The sequence below is a fragment of the Rhinatrema bivittatum genome, chromosome 5, assembly GCF_901001135.1.
Source record: "Rhinatrema bivittatum chromosome 5, aRhiBiv1.1, whole genome shotgun sequence".
Classification (NCBI taxonomy): Eukaryota; Metazoa; Chordata; class Amphibia; order Gymnophiona; family Rhinatrematidae; genus Rhinatrema; species Rhinatrema bivittatum.
The window spans coordinates 244834233-244854557 of NC_042619.1; the positions used below are offsets into that span (position 1 = coordinate 244834233).

At 44.5% G+C, this 20325-nt stretch overlaps 1 protein-coding gene across 1 annotated transcript in view; it reads right to left on the minus strand.

The window, feature by feature from the left end:
- DHRSX (dehydrogenase/reductase X-linked) overlaps nt 1-20325 on the minus strand; it is a 363656-nt gene that overhangs the window by 148735 nt on the left and 194596 nt on the right. Inside the window, exon 4 of the mRNA XM_029603254.1 lies at nt 17238-17339. Coding sequence (XP_029459114.1) covers nt 17238-17339 — 102 coding nt within the window. The remainder of the gene's footprint in view (nt 1-17237; nt 17340-20325) is intronic.

Below are 20325 nucleotides of genomic sequence, written 5' to 3' on the forward strand. Positions count from 1 at the left end.
GAAATTACAGGTAATGAGTAGTTCACTCATACTTTTAGCAGAACAAATAACCACTAAGTATTTGCCATGCTAGTCCACTGGGATATGCAGAAATAAGCTTTTCTCTACCAGTGTTGGAACAAGTTTATTCTATTATCTGTATCTCATTCTTTTACTTGCATTTGTTACACCAACTACAGAGTATGTTACAAATGAAAGATTTGGAGAGAGTTATTTATTCACTAATTTTAAGTCATATTGATTATGGCAGCTCTCTATATCACTTCTATACTTCATTGATCAAGCATTTGCAGTTGCTCCAGAACACGATGGCAAGGTTCCTTTTTGGAGCAAAGAAATTCTGTCATGTCACACCATTGTTAATTAATCTTCATTGGCTTCCTGGTTTATCACATCAAGTTAAAGATTATTATTATTAATTTTAAATGATTTATTATCAGTTGACTGCAGTATCTTGTGAATTTGCTGGTCTATTATAAATCTGTTCATACACTTCCATCATCATACATGTGTTGTGCCCCTGCCCGAGGAACCCGCAGACAGGGCCTTACCTCCGCCGCCCGAGTTACCGCTTGGCCTGCCCTGCTCCCGACGCCGTTGTCCTGCGGCCTGGAGGCCGCTGCTTGCCTTCCGCGGCTCGGGCCCTGCCGCTAGGCCTTGGGGTGGCAGGAGCCGCCGATGCTACTCCTCCACAGAGGAGGCTACCCGCGTTTCTTCTCTGCATGGCGGGCCTTACCGCCGTGCTTCCATGTGGCCCAATGGCCGTCGACGCCTTCTCTGCTGGGCAGGGCCGCTGTGGTTCTTCGCGGCATGGAGCCGCTCTCACTGGGATCCTCTCGCAGCCAGGAGCCGCCACCAATGTCCTCTCTTCCATGTGGCCTGGAGTCCGCCCCCGACTTCCTCTTCTTGCGGCCAGGAGGCTTCCCGGAGCTCCTTTTCATGCAACCTGGAAGCCATCATCTTCTGTTCTTCAGAGGCAGGAGCCGCCTCCGCTTTGGGCCTGCTCCTCAGCATGGCCGCTCTCCAAGGTCCTGCAGCCTGCCTCTGGCCTTCCCTTAGGCACGTGGCCACGCCTTCTTCTTCCTTTTAAAGGACCAGCGGCAGGAAGTGGCCGCTGTTCCTCCAGATCTCAGTCTCCGCCATCTTCCTGGCTCAGCCCTACAAAAGGGCCTTGCTCCACTCCTCCAGTGTCTTTGCATCGACTTGAATGCTTGTTCCTGAGTACCAGCACCTGTTTGTGTGGTCTTCCAGCACGGATGCCTTGTTCCTGAGTTGTCTCCTGAGATGTTCCTCCATGTTCCTGGTCTCTATGTCTTGATGTCATTTTCCTGTTCTCCATTGGAGCTCGTTCGTCGTTTTCCTGGTTCCTGTTCTCCTTCGTCCTGATGTTCCATGTCCCAGAGGTCCAGAGGTCTGTACCCTCTTGATGTTTCCAAGGAAACGTATTCTCCTAAAGTCCTGATGTCTCAGATGCCTCTGTTGTTCCAGTCCCGGCAGCCCTAGATCTCCTAAAGTCCCGACATCCCAGATGCCTCCGTTGTTCCAGTCCCAGAGGCCTTAGATCTCCTCTAGTCCTGACCTTCCAGTTGCTTCCGTTGTTCCAGTCCTGATGTTCTTCTTTCTAGCAGCCTACGCCTCCGGAGGAGCCTTGCTTTTAGAGTTCCAAGTTCTGAGTCCCAAGTTCTAAGTTAATCCTGAACTTTGTTTCCTGTCCCAGCCTCGGACAGTCTTGGGGCTGCTTCCCCCCTGACTTGTGTTCTCATGTCCGTTGTCAGGCTCCAGCTCCGTCACTGGCGGCAGTGGGCCATCAGTCCCGACCTCGGACTTCTGCCAGCACCTCCGGCCCTGCTCTACTTCCCTGGACCTCCAGCCAGGATGTCTCCATCCGTCAGGCATCTCTGTGAGGTTCGCGGAGAGATGCCACCGGCAGCGCCTCGCCCCTCCCTAGGAGCACGCACGCACACCAGTGAAATCTTTAAAGGGCCCGCGGCGGAAACCTGGCTGTGGACCCAGATGCTAACGTCAGTTCCCTTAGCGCTTAAATGCTCTGGCCTCACACTGAAGCATTGCCTTTGCAACAGATCTCCTTGGTGTCCTGTTCCAGGTTTCCTCGTTGCTTCTCTGTGAGCCTTCCTTCGTGTTCCTGTTTCTCCAAGTTCTTGGTTCCTGTTCCGTGTTCATCTCGTCTGTGTGCTGATTGACTTCCTGGTTCTGACCATCGCTTGAATTTCCAGAAAGACCCTTCTGTAGTCCAGCACCCTTGTGCCATTAGTTCTTGACAGTGAGCTCCCCAGCCCTGGAGGCTTCCACTATCGTAAGTACCACCAGTCTGGCGATGTCAGGGAAACTCTCAGATAATCCACTTGCAACCACCACTGGAGGTGAGAGCAGACTTCCATCGGCAGGAGGAACTGAATTGAATAGTCCTGAGATTGCGGGTTCCAATGAGACAGCAAGAAGCACTGAAGTGGATGCATATGCACCCTTGCCCATGGCACCACTTCCATGGTTGCCGCCATCAAACCAAGTACCTGTAGAAAGGACCACACTGTTGGGCGTATAGTGTTTACCAAAAGACGCACCTGTGTCATCAATTTCTGAGTACAAACTTCTGGCAGAAAAACTTTGCCCTGCCTCGTGTCGAACCAAACACACAGGTACTCCAACGACTAAGAAGGCTGAAGACTGCTCTTGGCTAGGTTCACTATCCAACCTAGCTCCTGCAACACGGAGGTTACCTTGCGGGTCACAAGATGGCTTTCTTCCAGAGACTTGGCCTGAATCAACCAGTCGTCCAAATACAGGTTTCCATCCTTTTTCAAACTCTGCTGCCACCACCACCACCATAACCTTGGAAAAAGTTCTGGGAGTGGTGGCCAGACCAAAAGGCTGTGCCTGAAACTGATAATGGCACCCCAACACCATAAAACGCAGAAAACAGTGCTCCAGTTGAATGGGAATATTGAGGTATGCCTCGGACAGATCCAAGGAGGTCAGAAATTCCCCCAACTGCACGGCCGTTATCAATGAGTGCAATGTTTCCATGCAAAAATGAGTCACCCGCAAATGATGGTTGACCCCTTTGAGAACTAGGATGGGACAAAAGGAGCCCTCCTTCTTGGACACAATGAAATAAATGGAATATCGATCAATATTTACTTGAGACATAGGTACTAGAACCACAGCCTTCAGACTGAGGAGCTTTGACAGTGCACATGCCACTGCCTGCTTCTTCTGTGGGGAGTGGCAGGGAGACACCATGAACACATCCTGAGGAACACTGTGAAACTCCAGCACATATCCTTCTCGTATCACCTCCTGGACCCACTGATCCAATGCAACCTCGACCCACCTCTGATAAAAGAGAGAGAGGGTCAGCTAACTTTCAATGGGAGGCTCGAGAGGTTCCACTACACAAGCCCACGCCTCACTTGGGCTGAGTGGGACGAAAGGACTGAAACCTTCCAAAAGGCCGAGTCCTCTGAAAGGTCATCTCTCTGTAGGGATGAAACTACTTGAAACCCCTTAGATGACCCCTCATACCAAAGGGGAGCGACAACTGCTTCTTATCCTCTGGCAACCAAGAAACTGGGGATTCGCCCCACTTACTGGCCAGTTTCTCCAACTTACTCCCAAACAAGAGCAAGCTTTTAAAAGGCAATTAAGATTAAGAACATAAGAACATGCCATACTGGGTCAGACCAAGGGTCCATCAAGCCCAGCATCCTGTTTCCAACAGTGGCAAATCCAGGCCATAAGAACCTGGCAAGTACCCAAAAACTAAGTCTATTTCATGTTACCGTTGCTAGTAATAGCGGTGGTTATTACCTAAGTCAACAATTAATAGCAGATAATGGACTTCTCCTCCAAGAACTTATCCAATCCTTTTTTAAACACAGCTATTCTAACTGCACTAACCACATCTTCTGGCAACAAATTCCAGAGTTTAATTGTGCGTTGAGTGAAAAAGAACTTCTCCGATTAGTTTTAAATGTGCCACATGCTAACTTCATGGAGTGCCCCCTAGTCTTTCTATTATCCGAAAGAGTAAATAACCAATTCACATCTACCCGTTCTAGACCTCTCATGATTTTAAACACCTCTATCATATCCCTCCTCAGCCGTCTCTTCTCCAAGCTGAAAAGTCCTAACCTCTTTAGTCTTTCCTCATAGGGGAGCTATTCCATTCCTTTTATCATTTTGGTCGCCCTTCTCTGTACCTTCTCCATCGCAATTATATCTTTTTTGAGATGCGGCGACCAGAATTGTACACAGTATTCAAGGTGTGGTCTCACCATGGAGCGATAGAGAGGCATTATGACATTTTCCGTTTTATTCACCATTCTCTTTCTAATAATTCCCAACATTCTGTTTGCTTTTTGACTGCCGCAGCACACTGAACTGACAATTTCAATGTGTTATCCACGATGATGCCTAGATCTCTTTCTTGGGTAGTAGCACCTAATATGGAACCTAACATTGTGAAACTATAGCATGGGTTATTTTTCCCTATATGCATCACCTTGCACTTGTCCACATTAAATTTCATCTGCCATTTTGATGCCCAATTTTCCAGCCTCACAAGGTCTTCCTGCAATTTATCACAATCTGCTTGTGATTTAACTACTCTGAACAATTTTTTATTATCTGCAAATTTGATTACCTCACTCGTCGTATTTCTTTCCAGATTATTTATAAATATATTGAAAAGTAAGAGTCCCAATACAGATCCCTGAGGCACTCCACTGCCACTCCCTTCCACTGAGGGGGTACTGTTGCACGTCCCATCTGCACTCGGCCCGCGCACGGGCCTGCTCACCTTCCCAGCTCCTTGGCAGGTCCCGGGTCAGCCTGTCCTGTGGCTGCAGCTAGCTCAAGGCCTCAGCGTCCCGTGGCGGCGGGCGCCGGGCCTTCCTCAGCATGCCAGGCCTCATGACGGAACTCGACGTCCTCCGGTGCATCGGCCAATACCCTAGGCATGCACACAGACTGCCTGGCCTCTTAAAGGGCCAGGAGCAGGACCAGGCTCCGCGGCTCACCGTGATTGAGCAGAATATATCAGGAAGTTCCTGCCTGCACTTCCTTACCTTGGCAATTGGGTCAACAGCGTGTGTGTACTAGTTTGCCTCAGTGTCTCATCACTTGTTCCAGTCTTGTTCCAGCGTCCTTCCATTCCAGCGTCCTTCTCTTCCTGCATTCCCCCAGGTAGTACCTCTTGGACTGACTCTCTGGTACTGACCTCTGCCTGTTCCTTGACTATGCTGATCGCTGCCCGGATACTGACCTCTGCCTGTTCCTGGACCACATCTGACCTCTGGAACCTGACCCCTGCTTTGGCTGACTACTCTCGAACTGACCTTTGGAACTTGACCTCTGCTTTGGCTAACTACTCTCGGACTGACCTTTGGAACGTGACCCTTGCTATCACTGACCACGCTTCCTTGAGCCTGGCCCTGCTCCTAGCCTTGTCATCGCAGACACTGTTCTGGCCTTCCTTGATTCCTCAAGCCTCCAGTCTTGACATCAATCTCGCACACTTGATCTTGGTGGGCACACCTCTCCACTTCCTTTCCGGGAGACTCTGCTAGGCCCACCTAAGTCCAAGTGGCCCGGGTCCCCAAAGGCTCCACCCGGGGGGACCTCAGGCTTCCAGTGGTGAAGCTCCAGCTAGCCTCTGTCTCCTCCTGTGCTCCGCCCCCTGGTGGCAGGTGCTTCCTGGGCCCGACCAGGGAGCAGCTCCTCACTGCCTCAGGACAAGGGTCCACCTCCAGGAGCAACAATTTTGCATGCACATTGTACACAAATCTACCACTGCATACTGGAAACGGACTGCACAGGTCTTGTTTGACACGAAGTAACATTATATAACAACCCAAACTGATAAAAAAAACAATCATCTAAAAATCTACATTAATGCTAACAAATGGAAACCCCCATTAATCATAATTCTGTTAACAGCAAATGTCCTTTTATTTTTTTTTCCCTGAGGTGCTGTATTACAAAGTCTCTTTTAAACCAATAGAAGATTGTGAATGAGCAACAGATCACTGCAGGTATGCATTTGGTAAAAAAAAAAACTACTTCTCTTTTCATCAGCTTTCCTCGCAGTCTGCCATTCTCCAAAGCTGTAAAAGCTTAACAACCCATGAATGTCTTTTGATAAATTTCCTAAGGTAGATATAGCAGAAGCTGGATCTAAACTGTGAGCTCTGCTGCATAACGAGACAGGCGCTTTCTATAGAAGAGCTAATGGAGCAGCAAATGCTAATTCAAGGTAGCTAGGATTTATTTCACATTACCCACAATCCTCCAACATTTCTATTCCAACCAAAATAAACATGCATAAAAGGGAAGTATAGCAATTAGTTTTCTATGTATAATTAGATACTATTTGGAGTAGAACATTGTAACGGCATTTCCTTGATGAATCAAAGGAACATTTGATATTTTATTATATTACTAACAACCCCACTATAGATTACTGGAAATAGGAAAAGGATGCTGAGAAGAAAAGGAAACAATTTTCCCATAAGTGGAGGTCTGGTGATTCTGCTTGTGATTTTCGGTGGCAGGAGGCTATAACCTAATTATTCTGGAGGGGCCTTCACTGTTCTGCAGCTGATTACTCATGTGATTCGGTTTCAATGAAATGCAAAGTGAAACCATCCATTTAATTACAGCTTTCTCAGAGATTTCTCTGAAACATCTAATTTGTCTCAGGAACTGGAATGCTTCTGTAAATGAGCAGGAGCTAATGTCTTTCCTGGTAAGTCATCCTGGGGCAATCCTACCCCAAGACCCCTGGTTCATGTTTCTGAAGGAATTCATTAAAGAACATCTCTTTGTACAGCTGTGTGTTGTGAGATAAAGATCTCTCTTGACTTGAAACTGCAGGAAAACAACATTGTCTGTTTCATTGTGCATTCCTTGGGGCCAATGTAATAAGACTGCACTGGAATCTGCACTGATTTTTCTGCACGGATTATTTTTTTGCCGTGCGTGGCAAAAACCAGCGGCAGCGCAGGATGTAATAACAGCCGTGTATGTTACTTATGTGCATAAAATCCACAGCCACCAAACACAGATGTCATAATGCGCGCAGTTTCATGCGCTCATGGCCCTATGTAATAAATCGCGCAGACTTCCGTGCAAAAACCTGCGTGGACACCCAGGGCGAAAGCCTTTCTTTTTTGAAAAAAATGAATACATTGATGAGAAGGTGAGTAGAGCAATATCTAACCCCTTCATGATTGGACCCTGTCCGCTGGCAAGAGCGTGACATGCAGACTAGTGATTCTGCCTCATTAGGAAGCTGCCTTCTCCCTACCAGTTCCTACCGGTGCTAGCTGATCTGCAAAAGCATTGAAAAAACTGGTCTCCACACCGGCGCTTTCACTTAACTCCTGCTCTGACCCAGGTGATAAAAACTTGCATTAAAAAACCTGCCCTAACCTGATCTTCCTTCTATCGTTGCTCCCTGCATTGCCTATGTTTAGATAATCTCCCTCCATTGCATGCCAATAACATGCACTTGTACAGAACAAGCCGTGGGTTAGTAAGCGAGTTTGTACATGCATTTTTTCCCCATGCACAAACCTTATTACATACCTGTCTAAGGTTTGCATGGGAAACCGCGTGTATAAACGTGCACATATTATGCACTAAAACCCATGGCAGCATTACCGCTGCTTATTACATCAGCCCCTTTGTCCCTTTTTGGCCTTTGATCACCTTCCTCCAACTTCTTAGGTCTCTAGTCCAATCAGAAACTGCCCATAACATTGCTCACTGCCATTTAAGACAAAGCAGGTCTTTTGGTAGTGATTTTTCTCTCAAGCCATTATTTCCTATTACAGATGATACTGGTGGTCTATATTTATCTTTGTGATCTATCTATAAATCCATAACTGCAACAATCACTGGTAATATTACCAGATATTCTGTGTTTTCACTCACAACAGACATTGGTTGATGGACACCTTAAATGCCATACAATCAATTTCTATAAGGCTGGACAGATGACACGTCTACTGACAGTAAACAAAAAGACTATCGAATGTTCAAAGAGCCAGTGCTACCATTAGGCAAACAAGGCGGTTACCTGGAGCTCCAAAATTTAGAGGGTAGCAAAATTCTGCCAGCATAAAGCCTGGAGTTGCTGGCAGAGCCCATCATGCCAGCAGCTGTCCAGAGGTAGGGCCACTGACAGATCTTCTCACCAGTGGTCAAAGAGCCCATCCCACCAGAAGCTGAAGAATGCAGGAAAAGGCATTTTGCATTAGGAGGGACATGTTATTTAACTACTGTAATCTATGGTACCAACAGTTAATGTATATTTAACAAATATGTAGGATTATAATTATTACACTGTATTATATCAGCAGTTATTTCTATAACATACTTTGAACTCCATGGCTGGAAAAGCATGCCATAAATAAATGATGATGATGATGAATGCTGGGTAATTTTAGAACGATGGAGATAGAAAGGGTAATGGGCAGATGGGAGGGTAGAGAAAAAAAAAGAAGGTGTTGGGTGGGCATCTAAATGCAATTGCAATTAATATAGACATGCAGGAAAAATAATCCTCACTACATGTACATGATGTTGGGTTCCATATTAGGTATCACCAACCAAAACAAGGACCTCGGAGTCCTTGTGGACAATACCTTGAAATCTTTGGCTCAGTGTGTAGCGCAGTCAAAAAGGCAAATAGAATGTTAAGAATTATTTTGAAAGCAATAGAGAACAAAACTGAGAATATTATAATGCCTTTGTATAGCTCTATGATGCGACAGCACCTTGAGAATATGTGCAGTCCTAGGTGCTCCATCTCAACAAACACAGCAGACATAGAAAAGGTACAGAGAAGGGTAGCAAAGATGATAAAGGGGATGGAAAAGTTCCCTTATGGTGAAAGGCTAAGTAGATTAGGGTTCTTTATCTTGGAGAAGAAATGACTGAGAGGGGATGTTATTGAGATTTATAAAATCATGAGTTGGGTGGAATGGGTAAATAGGGAATGGTTATTTACGGTTTCAAACAACACCAGGACTAGGGGACTCTCCATGAAACTAGCACTGGCAGATTTAAAACAAATCATAGGAAGTATTTTTCACTCAGCGCACAATCAATTTATGGAATCTGTTGCCAGAGGATGCAGTCAAGGCAACTAACTTAGTGGGATTCAAACAAGAGCTGGACAAATTCCTGGAAGAAAAGTTCATAAACAGTTATTACCCAGGCAGTCTTAGGAAAGCCAATGCTTACCTCTGGGAATGAGATAAAAACAACAGATCAATTATTTAGGATCTGACGGGAACTTGTGAACCAGACTAGCCACTGTCAGAGATAGGATTCTGGATTTGATGGACCTTGGTCTGACCCAGCATGACACCTTATGTTTTTATGGGCGGTGATGTGGTGAGAAAGAGTGCTGAGTGATTGAGGGGTGGAGAGAGAGAATGTGTGTTGGGGTGGGGACAGTGTATGCTGAGCAGGAGAGGAATGCAGAGAGAGAGAGAGAGAGAGAATTTGCTGAGAGGGTGACAGAAGGTGCTGAGCAGTTGGCAGGGTTGAGAGTAAGAGAATACAGTCACTGGTAGGGTTGAGAGTAAGAGAATACAATCAATGTGGAAGGAGGACAAAAAGATTGGGTAGGCTAGGCATGGAGTGGAGAGAAGAGAAAGGAAAATATAGCAGGGGGAGATGAAGATATGCTGGAAGAGAGAGAGAGGTGATGCAAGGCCCTGTGGACAGGGAGCAAAGAGAGGGGACTATGAGCAAAGAGAACAGACTATGAAGGAAGAGATCAAGTAGGTGCTGTGCCAGAGCCAATGCTACCAAAAAAGGTAACTCTGTGCTGAAGCCAGCACTAGCAGGTAAGTTGGGAGAGGAGGGGGGAGGGGGAGGGCGAGCAAGACCAATGGTCTTCCTAGGGCACCTACCCTTGCACTGGCCCTGGAAGTTCATTTTCCTATATGATTTCAAATTTGTCTTCAACTATCACAGAGGGAGAAAATGCTTCAATGGATGAACAGCCAGACATTGAAGTGCACTTTTTTTATACACTGGTTGCACTGAGACCTTAAAAGGATTAGACTCAGTGAACATAAGAGCTGCATTCATGCAAAGAAAATCAATGCACCAATGGTGTCACATTGTTTAACAGTTGGTCACATTATTGATCATTTTAAATGGTCAGTTATTGAACACATCCCCATTAATCCGTGGAGTGGTGATCAGGAGAAGATACTCAGCTATTGTGAACATTGGATATATACTTATAGCACAGTCAGTCCCTTTGCTCTAAATGAAGAAGAATGGAACTTGCTGCATACATAAACATTTTTTGAGGTTTCCACTCTACTCCCTGGGCTTATCATTTTTATCGACCTCATTATTTATATATTTATTTTAGAATATTTACATCCCATGCCCTCCACCGAGCGGGGCGGGTACCACACAAAGTTAAAAGCCATACAACAAATAATAATAAAACAGAAAAAAACAGGTGACAATTCACAGAGAGCCAGAAAACCTCTTACACCACAGGATCAGGCATTCACCTAAACGAGGCATATGCAATTTTGAAAAAATGTGTTTTCCAGGCTGATTTAAACAGCTTAGGTTCCATTATATGTCTTAAATCCAGAGGTAATGAATTCCAGACTACTGTAGAGAAAGCTCTTTCTCGTGTGAGTGTAAGACATGCAAAACAAACAGATAGGACGTTGAGTAATGATTGAAAGATGGATAGTAAGATGGATAGTAAGCGTCTAGAAGGTGTATAGGTTTTTAAAATGGAACTTACCCAGGGAGAGCTTATATTATTTAAGAGACTGTGAATAATGACAGCCATTTTGTAATAGATACATTGTTGAATTGGAAGCCGATGTAGTTTTTGCAGGATAGGTGTTATGTGTTCATGTTGTGCTGTGCCTGTGAGTAGTCATGCCGTGGTCATTACAATAAGTTGTAATGATTTTATAAAGAACTGTGGAAGATCAATGTAAAGAGAATTGCAATAATTGAGAGTGGGATGGTTTAGTGACTGAAGAACCGTTTGGAAATCAGTGGGTTCAAGCATAGGTTTTAGGTGACAAAGGAGCCTCAGTTTGGCCTTAATCTGACAATCCATGGTGAGAGATGGATTAAGCATAACCCCAAGGTTGTGGGACTTCTTGTTTTAATGTGCCAATTTATGACATTGTGGCTTCAGTTTCAGAGAGCAGTCACAGAGCAAAGACGTTATTTTTCCATACTCTGGAAGGGCCTCCTGGCCTCCTTCTTTCAGAAGATACACCTCATAGTGCTATCCCTGCCAGAGGGTCCTTCTCATTATAAGTTACAGTGAGATGGATTTGTAAACCTGATACCCTTTAGGGGCAAAAGGGCTCTCATGCAGGGGACCAAAGTCCTATAAGCCTACTCTAAACTCTAGGTGGGCAAGCACCAGTGATGGATCCTGCTGCGAGAAGGCAGAAAAGATGTCCAATTTAAACTTGAAAGTATTTTTGGATTTTGAGTTAAGTGGGGAGATTTTTGAATCCCCCTTCTTCACTAGAAGTCCGAGCTGTGTGAAAGTCTGATTCCGCTGACCTTTTCCCTAACAGAAGTCCCCGCAGGAAAAGACTCAGTCAAGAACAAAGTAACATCTGAGCCAAAGGAAGGAAGAACATGAATCAGGAGATCCCATCCACCCATCGAGGGACCAGGAGAGGCTGGGTGTCCCAGGAAGGAAGATGACTAAAGGTAGGACTTTTGCAATTCAGAGGGAACCCTAACACTAGGACCCCAAGGGAACAGCTGCTGGGAGAGTTTGAGCATTTAAAATCACCATGAACTCTACCCAGATGTCTGTAATAAGGACAACTACCTACCTATAAGAAAACATTGTACCAACAGATGCACACTCATTTTTGGACAGTGGACTTTATTTAACTTTATGAATCAGTAAACTATTATTTTACACCCAGTTCTGATCCTGTCTAATTCTTGCTGCGTCTCACCTCATGGGAAGCACCAACAGATACACTTCAAAGATAGACCTTCTATACACTGGTGATCTTTTCTCATTGTCTGGGCCATAAGTGAGAGCTTCCCCCCACATAAAGAATTCCCCCCTGGGATTGAGAGTCAGCGTGGGATATGAAATGCTAGCCAGAACAGCTCTGGATATATAAATTCACTATGTGCCCTGAAGGGAGTTACCACTTCCTAAAAAAAGGGGTTACATTTAGATGGAGGGTATGAGAATCAAAAGTAAAACAAATTAGGTACAGGTGAAAATGTTTTTTATCTCAATAGAATAATTTCAGTTTTGTTTATGCTTAATGATAGTCGAAAGCCAACTTCTAACTGAGAAGAGAAAGAGATTGACAAATCAAGAAGTACCATAATATCCCAGGATGTATTAAGAGGAAAAAATATTTGAGCATCATCTGCATAAAGGTGATTTGATAAGCCTAATGTCAATAGGAGACAGCATAGGGGTGCAATGCAAATATTGAACAGTACAGCAGAGAGTGATGAGCCTTGCAGTACTCCCGAAAGAATAGTGTAAGTTGTAGAGGGAGCAGTTGAAATTATTATTTTCTGTGAATGATCTGTAGATATGAGTAAAACTATGCGTGAACAGTACCAGAGATACTAATTTCAGACAGACGGGATAGTGGTATAGAATGATCAATAGTATCACATGTGGTCGAAACATCGAGAAAAATGAGGATATACCAGAATCAAATCCATGGTGAATGATATCTGTACTGGATAGCAGTGGGGGCTCAGTATTATGTAACCTCCTAAAGCAGAATTCATATCGGTCAAGTATGTTATTGTCATTTAGGTACGTAGATAATTGTGTGACAGACTCTCCCAGTCTGGCCACTAGATGTCATTGTTCGTGTCCTTACAACGCACTTACGGGCAGATACAGAAAAAACTACGGGAGAGCCGGCAAGTGCCCGCTCTCCTGGGCGTGCAATTCAGAAAAAAAAAAGAAAATGAGGGCCTGCGGTAAAAGGAGGCGCTAGGGATACTACCGCGTCCCTAGCGCCTCCTTTTTGACAGAAGCAGCGGCTGTCAGCAGGTTTGACAGTCGATGCTCAATTTACCGGCATCGGTTCTCAAACCCGCTGACAGCCACAGATTCGGAAAACGGATGCCGGCAAAATTGAGTGTCCGTCTTCCAACCCACGGGCCGCGGGCAGATTTTTTATTTTTTTTTTAATTTTTAATTTTTTTTTTTAATTTTTGGGGCCTCCGACTTAATATCGCTATGATATTAAGAGGGAGGGTATACAGAAAAGCAGTTTTTTCTGCTTTTCTGTACACTTTCCCGGTGCCAGCCGAAATTAACGCCTGCCTTTGGGCAGGCGTTAATTTCTGAAAGTAAAATGTGCGGCAAAGCCGCACATTTTATTTTCTGTATCGTGCGGGAATAACTAATAGGCCCATCAACATGCATTTGCATGTTGCGGGCGCTATTAGTTTCGGGGGGGGGTTGGCAGCGCATTTTCGACGCTCTATTATTTCTTACTGTATAAGGGGTATAAATAGCGCATCGAAAACGCGCACCCAAATGCGGGCTAACAGTGCGCTCCGCCAGAGCGCACTTTACTGTATCGGCCCGTTAGTAAGAAGCTATCCATCCCTCTCAGTCCTTCCCACCCACAGGCTCTGAATTAGATGCTTCAATGCTATTTAGCCCAGCCATGCTAATGTTCATGGAGTTAAGTTTGAGGAAGCAGTCAGAGAGTAAAGATGCATTTTTTCCTCACTCTGGTCGGGCCTCCTAGCTTCACCCAAAGGAGTTTCTTTTAGAAGTGATACATCCCAGTGCACTCCCTGCCTGAAGGTCCTTCTGTTTTACAGAGATAGGTTATTGAGCCTGATACCCTTTAGGAGCAAAAGGGCTCTCACCAGGGGACCAAAGACCTGGGAGCCCATGAGGTGGATCCTGCAGCAAGAGACAGTGAAGGCAGAGAAGATATCCAGTTTGACTTTTAAAGTATGTTTTAAACTTAAACAGTGTGGGGAGGATTTTGGATCCCCGCCCCTTCCCCACTGGGATTTCAGTGCTGGAGTAATAGCTTGATCCCACTGATTTTTCCCAAGAAAAGTCCCAGAAGAAGAAGAAAGAACAATCATAGATGAAAGGAATACGTAAACTAAAGGAAGAAGAACACGAGTCAGGAGATCCCATCCAGATTTCCTCCCAAGAGACCAGGGCAGGCCGGGTGTCCAAGGAGAAGACGATGTCTAAAGGTAGGAGTTTTGCAGTAAATCTGGAGCTACTTCCACTAGGATTCCCGCACAGACGCTGGTAGAGTTTGCGCAGTTAAAAATCGCCATGCGCTCCACCCCGAGGTCTGAATTAAGGACTCCTACCTACATAGAAAAACCCCCCAAAGTACCATCAATCAGATGTAAAACTCACACTTCTGGATAATGGACTTTAATTTATTATTACTAATTAGTAAACTTTTATTTTAACACCCAGATCTAGTTGTGTCTGCTTATACAGTCTCTCACCTCATGGGAAGCACCACTACAGTACACACACACACACAAACACACACTGGCGACCTGTTTTTTTTATTGGCTGGGCCATATGCGAGAGCTTCCCCCCATAAAAAGAATTCCCCCCAGAGACTGAGAGTCAGTGTGGGATGTAACATGCTAGCCGGAGCAGCCCCAGAAGATATACATTAATTGTGTGCCCTGAAGGGAGTTACTACTCCTAAAAAGGGAGTTACGATTGTTTCGGAGCAGCAGCATTATTTTCGTAGGAATTTGCCATTTCTGTTTACTCAAGCATGTGTGAGATTCTGTCCCTTTAATCCTAATTACACGTATATCAGTTTCGATACCATTGCTTTTGCACGTGCATGTGATTGGTCTATTTGAGAAATGATGTGGACTTAACAGCATTACACCACCATGTTTTTTCAGTGCAGACTCAAGTGAACCTGGACAAAGCTGCGTTTTCCCTGACCTAGAGCTCGCCCACAACATGGTGCCATGTCAGGAGGAATGAGGCCATCAGATATTTTAGTTCACTTCACATGAGATAAGTTCTATTGAGACACTGTATGATGGAAGATTTTTATGGAATGTGGGTGACAATGAATGACACTTTTTGATTTCAAATTTATAAATATATTTATACCAGAGGACATATTAGCAGTGAAAATTACTGCATAGATTCAGTGACTTGTCTATCTTATCACATTAATTTTGTGTCTATAGGGGCAGATTTTCAAAGACCTACGTGCGCTGGGCCTATTTTCAAAAGGCCCGGTGGCGCGCGTAAAGCCCCGGGACGCGTGTAAGTCCAGGGGCTTGAAAAAAGGGGCGCATCCGGGGGCGGTCTGGGGGTGGGGCGGGGTCAGCGGCTCCTGGCACAGCGGCCATTTGCCGCTGTGCTGGAGATCGTGTGAGGCACAAAAGGTAAAATAAAGATCCGGGGGTGGGGGGGTTAGAGTAGGGCTAGGGGGGAAATGTTAGGGGAAGGGGTGGGAAGGTCAGGCTAGGGGGAAGGGAAGTTCCCTCTCAGGCCACTCCGATTTCGGAGCGGCCTAGTAGGGAATGGAGGAAGCCAGCACGGCTCGGCGCAAGCAAGGTGCACAATTGTGTACCGACCCTGGATTTTATAACATGTTATAAAATCGGGCGTATATGTGCGCGCGCCAGGTAGCGCGTGCGCATATAGTCCACGCGCGCGCCTTTTAAAATCTACCCCATAGTGTTTATAGATGCGCAAGGAGGTAGTAGGCTTAGGTGGCAAATGTTTTCTTCATTATCTTTGCAAACGTCTGCTAAAGTTAACTCACGTGTGTGACATCTGCTTTGTCCCTAAGCAACTTAGAACTTTTCCTGATGCTAAGGTTTCTGCACAAGTGGATAGTGGCAGCTGATAGGTAGTGATGGTGTCAGTATCCGTATATTTATAATGCTAGTTCTCAAAGTACAAGTTTGGTAGGGTTTGGGTTTTTTTTTGTAATGTTGTTATTGTGACCCAGCTTTGCCCGTCACCAGGTTTTGCTCCATTTTCTAGCAATGTAAGGGGTGGGAAATGTTTTTAGGGATCCTCCCTTTGACTTATCCCCACCTTTTTTACAGGAGGCTTGAGGGGACTATAAAAATTCCCCCAAGCACGCAATTAGAGTCGTTTCCATCCATCAGGTGGACCGGTCAGGAGGACAGAAGGTTTCTTGGTTTTGCAGCAAAGGAGCCCAATGAGTAGATTTTGGAGTTTTGAGGCCTTTGGCCGACATTGGACTTCAAGTGGAACCAGCGCCCAACAGAAGGGGTCCCCCCTGGAATCTAGATGGACTGGATTTGATTCTTTTTGTCTTTGCTAAAAGAGTGAAGCTAGAAATGAAGACAGTCGAAATTCTGGACATTCCAGTAGCGGTATCCGGACTGGTTTTGATTTTGAAAGACTAGTTTTTTTTGGACTGAGGGGATTTTCCACCTTTTGCCAGCCTTTTAAATGCTGGAGTTGCAATGGGGCTATCCTACACTAAAGGGGAAGGACTGCTGGACATGGTCGCTGCTGCAGGGGAGCAAAGAGCTGCAAGGAGGAGAGGCCATGGATACAGGGACTCAGAGACTTCTTGTTTTCTTGGACTTAGGATCACCGAGAGAGAGAGTTGGAGGTTTTTCCTTTTTCTGTGTCTCGTTGGCACAGTAAGGAAAGGCAGTGGGTTGGGACTGGCTTGTATTGACCATGGACAATGTCCACACCAAGGGCCCAGAAAGTCAAAGTCCCCACCCGCCGGATGAACCCTGGCAATAAAACCGGGCGTCCCCACTCCATTATCTTCTCCTCATTTCTTGGGAATCCCCCTCCTTTGTTGAGGAATTTATAGAGGTTAATTTGCACAATGATGACAATTTTATTTATTGCTATTTCTTGTACTTTGCGCTTATCTTCCTGTTTTCCTAAAAATAATGTGCTGTAGCTTTATTTGTTGAAATTTAATAAATAGTCCAAAAAAAAAAAAAAGAAGAGTAGAAATTGAGTCTTCTGTGATCTAGTACACAAGTCTATTTAAGAACATTATGCACTTTTGGACTTCGTATTATTAATGTAATAAGTCTGACATCCTAAGTGCCTTTACAGTATTTTATCATGGTTTCCTCTCATGTTCTCATTAAATACTGGTACTACAAGCTAAGTGGATAAGTCAGATTTGAGGAGAAGCAGGAAAGGCAGAAAGAAGGCTTACCATTATTAACCAAAACATGCAGCTGGAGACCCTTTGCATGAAACTGCTGCACAAATTTCCGAATGGATTTCATGGAAGCCAAATCACAGTATAAGAATTCCACTGGGGAGAAAAAAAAAGCAGAGGGTGCAGTTAGCTTCCAATAAGAGTTCAGTTTTTCTTCTCAAGTGATATCACCAAGGACTAGTTTTATCAAACTATAAATGAAGTTGTGCTCCACAGACCAAAGAGAGATCTGTTGTTGTTTATAAAAAGGCTTTAGCCAATGCGGGCAGTTTGAAAATTACCCTCTGAACGCCTCCATCAGTTTACTGGTAGTAATAATATGCTTATGATATCTTATAAACCTATCTACGTGCCTTGTCTTACTCACAAAAACTCTTTAAGCCAGTATTCTAACTCTCTAACTCTTCCTCCTCCTGCCTCTTCCTCCTGCTTCCCCTCCCCGGTTCAATTAATGCGATACTGTAGGCAGGAAGAGGCAATCTTGGTTTCTGAATGGATGCACCTCATGAGAAGAGTGAGGCTAAACAGGGGCGCAGAAATGGGAGACAGTACAAATGGTGAAGGCCTTCCTTTAAGCCATTAGAAAACATCATGGGAGGCACACTTAGGATAAGTGCCAGACAACTCCAGCGTGATTTACAGTGCCACATTTTTTCCTCAAGCTATAACAAAGAGCACGCATCACAGTGAATTTTTTTTTCCAAGCACAAGCTATTGATTAACACCTTTAAATTCAATTAGGTGAAACAGGGGGCCTTATTCTGCTTATGATTTTCCCTCAGCCCAAACGCCTGTCAACCAGAGTTAATTCCAACAAATTAGAAATGTTTGCTTGTAAGTAAAAAAATATATACTGGGAACATTAGGACATGAGAACTGTCCCTACAAAGGGCAATTGTTGACTACCAGAAAAAGAGGTGGAACTGTAACTCTGCCTCTCAGCTCCTCCAAGTCCATACCTGCTGGATAACAAGGTACACTGGATAACTGCATACAAAATAACGGCAAGATCTGCAATTTTCTGACTGCCACAACATTTAATGTTTCTGCATTTTGGGGGTCGAATTTAAGACCCGTGCACATCGATTTGTGCGTAGTTTCTTGGCGCGCACTCATAGATGCGCCAATTTTATATCAAGCGCACATCGCCGCACGCATGTTATAAAATTCAATATGGATTTTAACATTTGTGCACACGTGTGCGGGCTGCCCACAACTCGCACACGCAGGAGGTGGGATTTTACAAAGCAACACGCGGCAAAGCAAGTAGGGCTTCCCCAGATCTCTCCCAATCCACTCCAATTAAGGAGTGGACAGGGAGGGAACTTCCCTATACCCCTATCTACCCTTCCTACCTTTTCCTTTCTTCTCCCCGACCGCTACGCCCTACCTATTATTTTTTTTACCTTACTGCTCCTTCGGAGCAGCAGTAGACTCTGCACGCCGGCTAGCTACTGGCGCACGCTTCCCCAGGACAGCGGCTAAGTCCCAGCCCAACCCCTGCCCCGCCCCTCCCAGATCACGCCCCCAACCCACCCCTTTTCCCTTGGCCGGCACTTCTGCGCGTACCGGGGTTTACACACGTGGCTGGGCCTGCTGAAAAATGAGCACAGCACTCGCAAGGCCCAGCCACACGCGTAACCCGCAAAATGTATGCGCATAGCCCTTTTGAAATCCGAGCTTTTGATTGTCTGTCAGACTGTTTTTTTATCACAAGTTTATGTGTTCAGTTTCCAAGTTGCATGAGGGAGGAAGATAAAGCAAACCAAAATTCTGAAACAGTAGCAGCTAAAGGGATGAAATATGGCTAATAAAAACCACCAATAGGCTGATGTACCAACCACCACTGAAATTTGCAAATGCATTAACATATGCAAATAAGACATGCTATTCCATTAGTAAAATTTGGTGAACATTATTTAGCTATTGCAAACTTTAGCACATCTATGCAAACCTAGGTTAACGAGCTGCATAATTATATAAATCAGCTCATTACTCATGTATACATAGCAAAATATTGTACATTAAAATCCGTGAATGGCAATACAAAGTCAATTTTGCAAGAAACTTAACTATACCTCAGGGAGTTAAGATTTTTGCAATAATGGCTATGTTAAAGCAAGCAATTTAATGAACACTATTGACCTCTAAACTCATTTGCATATGATTAACACGAGCCATTATCCCATGGCCTCTAATGCTTCATTTGATATTCCTCTGCAGGTTTTAAGTTTATATTCATTTAGTTCAAAGACTGCTTCATTTTAATCAGATTTTGCTGAAACTCTGTCCTGGGAACACTAGACCAGGTCTTTTTTTCCAGGATAACCGAAATATACATAATTTTCTAGTTCTTAGATCAAATGCATGCAGAGCTAGCTCACAGTCATCGTGGATATCCTAGAACTACACCCAAGGGTCTCTAGAACAAAGTCTTAAGAAACCCTGATTTTAACATACTTCTTAAACCAGTGTTTCAACATAATTAGATTAAAAATCAGCTATAAAAAAATGGATTGTAATGTATTTGCAATTTTAGTTTATCATGACAATGATGTAAAGAACATTTTATATTTCCTTTTCTTCCCTTGGGGATGAATGATTCCACTTTAAAGTTTGAGATTCCCGAATGGAGTGAAAGAAATTCCACATCTTTTCCATAAAAATAAATGTGGAAATTTCAAGACATGGCTAGTACAGTGTTTCTTATTAGTGTGGAGGTCTATTGTAAGTGAATAGAAGGAAAAGAATATTAGCCCTGACTGTAGAAGAAACTTTAAAGCTATAGGAACAATATTCTGAATCTATAGAACACAGAAATTCAAGATATGTTTTGTGATTTGGACTAAAATATTGCATGGTATTAAGATAGAAGCAAAGTAAAAAAAAAAATTCATAAAAATAATTACAATTTCATTGAAATTTCTCTGCAAATTTCTTATCGACCGGATTTTAAATCTGCTACGCTTGTAGAAATCGCCACTTATGCGCGTGGCCGGGCCCTGCGTGCACTGCGCTCATTTTAAAAAGGGCCCGGCCACACGCGTAAGTGGCGATACACGATTAAGTGCTGGGCCCTGAC